General features: G+C 41.2%; 1 protein-coding gene across 1 annotated transcript; it reads left to right on the top strand.

The window, feature by feature from the left end:
• The first annotated feature begins 1,657 nt into the window (after window positions 1-1,657).
• Mrgpra4 (MAS-related GPR, member A4) lies at window positions 1,658-3,160 on the top strand. The gene has a single exon (NM_153524.2). It carries the CDS (start codon window positions 2,103-2,105, stop codon window positions 3,042-3,044), a length of 942 nt encoding a protein of 313 aa, NP_705744.2. The 5' UTR covers window positions 1,658-2,102; the 3' UTR covers window positions 3,045-3,160.
• The last annotated feature ends 2,641 nt before the right edge of the window (window positions 3,161-5,801 follow it).

Below are 5,801 nucleotides of genomic sequence, written 5' to 3'. Positions count from 1 at the left end.
AGGGCATCATGGTGGGTTTGTGTAGAGGGATAGAGTTCCATGTTGGTGTGTGAAGTGTTGTAGAACATCACAATGGGAGTATGTCATGATGATTAGCACCAAGGGATAAGTGTGTAGTGATGCAGGCATCATGAGGATAGTGTGTAGAGGTGAAGGGCATCATAGTCTGGTCTAGTAGCAATGTGAGGAAACAGAGCCTTGAGCAGCACAGCAAGAGATAAGAGATGAGTTTAAAACTGGCTCCCACAGCATGACCAGAAAATTACTCCTCTGACTGGTTAAGTTCAGGTTTTTTGTCCATGTTAAGCAAGGATTCTACAAACCCAAGTATGCAAGTCAACAATCTAAATATAATTTGTTCCTTTTGAAGTTAGTGGTTCAATATAACAGACAAATACATCATGCCCTGAAATTAGCTTTGAACAATGCTAAGCCCATAATGGGAAGTAAAAGATTTGCTTGGTTCCCACTTTCTTCCTTTTCTATTCCGTTTGGACCATAGTGGCTAGTGTCTCTTACAAGATCACAAGAAGGAGGCTCTGCATTTATTTCTGAGTGCCTGTCTGCATCCTCCTTTGGCCTGGAGGTCCTCTATGAAATCCTGAAGTAAGAAAGAAATGTTCCAGACTCTGATTTTTCTTCCTAGACCAATGCTATTCCCTTCCATGTTGCCAACAACTTCTCATCACTCTTTCTGTACTTTCTTTTAGCTGGGTGGTTTCTTAATCTACAGTATTGACTGTCATGTCAAAGTTGGGTATTTTTTGGCTTTAGATATTTCTTCTCTGGCTTTTCTCCCATCCACACATAATCAAAACACTGAGGTGATGACACTAAGGGACTGCTCAAAGGAGAAGGGTGGGTTCCTGGGCTTTGGGGTTATTAATAATTTGCCTGTCCTCTGCCAGCCTCTATCAACTCCCCTAAAACACAAAAATAATTGTTCCTAGCAGGCAAGCACGACCTGACAATTAATTAATGATCATAAAAAGTGCATTATAAACATCTGAAAACCTCATAATAAAACTCAACACCTTATACAGTGAGTATGTTGTGGGGTCTGCATAAATCCAACAAAACTCCAATGGAGTGGTACTCAGCTATTAAAAATGAGGAATTCACGAAATTCTTAGCCAAATGATTAGAAGTAGAAAATATGATCCTGAGTGAGAAAAGAACAGGCTTGGTATGTACTCACTGATAAGTGGATACTAGCCCAAAAGCTGCAAATAATCAGGATAAAATTCACAGACCACATGAACCTCAATAAGAAGGAAGACCAAAGTATGGGCGTTTCGGTCCTTCTTAGAAGGAGAACAAAATACTCACAAGAGCAAATATGGAGATAAAGTGTAGAACAGGCACTAAAGGAAAAGTCACCCAGAGAATGTTCCACCTGGGGATTCATCCCATATACAGTTACCAAACCCAGACACTCTTATGGATGCCAAGGAGTGAATGCTGACATAGCTGTTTCCTAAGAGGCCATGCCAGACACTTACAAATACAGAGGCCCAAGTTAGCAACCAACCATTAGACTGAGCACAGGGTTCCTAATAGAGGAGTCAGAGAAAGGACTGAGGGAGTTGAAGGGGTTTGCATCCCCATAAGAAAAACAACAACATGAACCAACAAGACACTCTCCCCACCAACCCCCTGAACTCCTAGGGACTAAGCCATCAACAAAAGAGTACACATGGCTCCAGATGCATATGTTGCAGAGGATGGCCATATCATGCATTGATGGAAGAGGTCCTTGAACCTATGAAGGTTCTATTGATGCCCCAGTGTAAGGGAATCGAGGGCAGAGAGGTGGAAGTGGGTGTGTGGGTTGAGCAACACCCTCACAGAAGCAGGGGGAGGGAGGATGAGATGGGGGTTTCCAGGAAGGGGGGAAGCAGGAAAGGGGATAACATTTTAAATTTAAATATAGAAAATATCCAATACAAAACATTTTGAACAAACAACAAAAAACTCACAAAAACAACAACAACAAAAAAAAGAAATTAAAAGTTGTGTTCATAGTGAAGGCCTCATTTCTTCTTTGTGTTCCCAGCAACACCAGTGCAGGGTTTCTGGCCCTAAACACCTCAGCCTCGGCAATGGCACCCACAACAACAAATCCAATGAACGAAACCATCCCTGGAAGTATTGACATCGAGACCCTGATCCCAAACTTGATGATCATCATCTTCGGACTGGTCGGGCTGACAGGAAATGTCATTTTGTTTTGGCTCCTGGGCTTCCACTTGCACAGGAATGCCTTCTTAGTCTACATCCTAAACTTGGCCCTGGCTGACTTCCTCTTCCTTCTCTGTCACATCATAAATTCCACAATGCTTCTTCTCAAGGTTCACCTACCCAACAATATTTTGAACCATTGCTTTGACATCATCATGACAGTTCTCTACATCACAGGCCTGAGCATGCTCAGTGCCATCAGCACTGAGCGCTGCCTGTCTGTCCTGTGCCCCATCTGGTATCGGTGCCGCCGCCCAGAACACACATCAACTGTCCTGTGTGCTGTGATCTGGTTCCTGCCCCTGTTGATCTGCATTCTGAATGGATATTTCTGTCATTTCTTTGGTCCCAAATATGTAATTGACTCTGTGTGTCTGGCAACGAACTTCTTTATCAGAACATACCCGATGTTTTTGTTTATAGTCCTCTGTCTGTCCACCCTGGCTCTGCTGGCCAGGTTGTTCTGTGGTGCTGGGAAGACGAAATTTACCAGATTATTCGTGACCATCATGCTGACCGTTTTGGTTTTTCTTCTCTGTGGGTTGCCCCTGGGCTTCTTCTGGTTTCTGGTGCCCTGGATTAACCGTGATTTCAGTGTACTAGATTATATACTTTTTCAGACATCACTTGTCCTAACTTCTGTTAACAGCTGTGCCAACCCCATCATTTACTTCTTTGTGGGCTCCTTCAGGCATCGGTTGAAGCACAAGACCCTCAAAATGGTTCTCCAGAGTGCATTGCAGGACACTCCTGAGACACCTGAAAACATGGTGGAGATGTCAAGAAGCAAAGCAGAGCCGTGATGAAGAGCCTCTACCTGGACCTCAGAGGTGGCTTTGGATTGAGCACTGCCCTGCTGCACTTGACCACTGTCCACTCTCCTCTCAGCTTACTGACTTTGGATGCCTCAGTGGTCCAACAACATCTTCAAAAGCTCTCCACTGACTTAGTATTTCTACCTCTCCCAAGTAATAGCATTAATCAGAAAGTACCATGTCTGCATCCTTCTTGTCATTAATCCAATTCTCATACTAACTTCATCTGAAACTTTCTTGCTCTTTCTTTGGAACTTTTGTTGCCATGGTAATAGCCTAGGTCCAGCACCATGACTCTCTTGTCTTTGATTATTCTGTACCTGAATGTGAAGCAAAGGAGCCAGGAGATGATCCTGTGTCACAGTGCTCATTACCCAAACACCACCAAGAGATCTTGTCTCCCAGGAGTGCAGACAAGCCTGTGAACACAGGTCAGACCACCACTTCTGCTTAAAGGGACATGCCTGGAACCCTCAGGGCACAGGAACAGAGGAGCAGACTTGAACAGGATACTTCCAGTTTCCAACTGCATCCCGGAGCTGACCCTGTGCCACAGCTCTCCATACCCAAATTCCTCCCAGAAAGAACTGGTCTATCAGGAGTACTGACACACAGACTTGCAGGAGGCACAAGCCACAGTCAGAGATAGCAAGACCAGCTAACACCAGAGATAACCACATGGCAAGAGGCAAGGACAAAAACATAAGCAATGGGAACCAAGGCTACTTGGCATCATCAGAACCTAGTTCTCTCAATATGGTGAGCCCTGGATACTCCAACACACAAAAAAAGCATGACTCTGATTTAAAGTCACCGATGATGATGATGATGATGATGAAGGACTTTAAGAAAGACATAAATAACTCCCTTATTTAACAAGAGAGTCATGGTGCTGGACCTAGGCTATTACCATGGCAACAAAAGTTCCAAAGAAAGAGCAAGAAAGTTTCAGATGAAGTTAGCATGAGAATTGGATTAATGACAAGAAGGATGCAGTAATACAGGAGAACAGAGATAAACTGGTAGAAGCCCTTAAAGAGGAAACACAGAAATTTCTTAAAGAATTACAGGAAAGCACAATCAAACAGGTGAAGGAATTGAACAAATCCTCCAGGATCTAAAAAGGGAAAAGGAAACAAAAAAGTAATCACAAAGGGAGACAACGCTTGAGGTAGGAAGCTTAAAAAAAGAAATCAAGAGTCATAGATGCAAGCATCACCAACAGAATACAAGAGATAGAAGACAGAATTTAAGGTACAGAAGATTCCATAGAAAACATTGACAAAACAGTAAAAAAAAAAAAAAAAAAGAAAAGAAAAGAAAATGCAAAAAGCTCATGGCAGAAAGCATCCAGGGAATCCAGGATACAATGAGAAGACCAAACCTAAAGGTAATAGCTATACAAGACAGTGAAGATTCCCAACTTGAAGGTAAAAATTACCTTCATCAAAATTATAGAAGAAAGCTTCCCTAACAAAGGAAAGTGATGCACATAAACATACAAGAAGACTACAGAAATCCAAGTAGATTCGAACAGGAAAAAAAAAAATTCCTCCCATCACATAAGAGTCAAAACATCAAATGCACAAAACAGAGAAAGAATATTCAAATCTGTAAGGGAAAAATGTCCAGTAATCTATAAAGGCAAAGCTATCAGAATTACACCAGACTTCTCACCAGAGACTATGAAACCTAGAAGATCCTGCACAGATGTCATACAGACGATTAGAGAACACAAATGCCAAACTAGGCTACTATATCCAGCAAAATTCTTAATTACTATAGATGAAAAAACCAAGATATTCCATGACAAAAACAATTTTTCACAATGTCTTTCGACAAATCCAGCCCTACAAAATATAATAGATGGAAAAGGCCAACACAAGGAGGGAAACTACACCCTAGAACAAGCAAGAACGGAATCTTTTTTCAACAACCCCTAAAGAAGATAGCCACACAAAAACAAAAATAACATAAAAAAATAACAAGAAGCAACAATCACTATTCTTTCATATCTCTTAACATCAACTGGGGGCTCAAATTTCCAATAGAAAGACATAGACAAACAGAATGGAAAGTAAACAGGACCCAGCATTTTGTGCACACAGGAAATTCACCTCAGCATCAAAGACAGACACTACCTTAGAGTAAAGGGATGGAAAAGAGTATTCCAAGAAAACTGTCCCAAGAAACAAGCTGGAGTAACCATTCTATTATCGAATAAAGTCATCATTCAACTAAAAGTTATCAAAAAGGATAAGGAAGAACACTTCATACTCATCAAAGGAAAATTTTACAAAGAAGAACTCTCAATTCTGAACATCTATGCTCCAAATGCAAGGGCACCCACATTCATAAAAGAAACTTTACTAAAGCTCAAAGCACACATTACACCTCTCACAATGACAGTGGGAGACTACAAGATCTCAGCAATAGACAGATCATGGAAACACAAACTAAACAGAGACACAATGGATTTAACAGAAGTTATGGACCAAATAGATTGAAAACATATCTATAGAACATTTTATTCTAAAACAAAAGAATATGCCCTAGTCTCAGAACCTCATAATACCTTCTTCAAAACTGAGAATATGATTGGTCACAAAACAGGCCTAAACAGATAAAAGAATACTGAAATAATCCCATGCATCCTATCAGATCACCACAGACTAAGTCTTGTCTTCAATAATAAAAACAACAGAAAGCCTACATACACATGGAAGCTGAACAATGCCCTACTCA

This window comes from Mus musculus, chromosome 7 (genome assembly GCF_000001635.26).
Source record: "Mus musculus strain C57BL/6J chromosome 7, GRCm38.p6 C57BL/6J".
NCBI lineage: Eukaryota > Metazoa > Chordata > Mammalia > Rodentia > Muridae > Mus > Mus musculus.
This window is presented reverse-complemented; position numbering and strand designations above follow the sequence as displayed.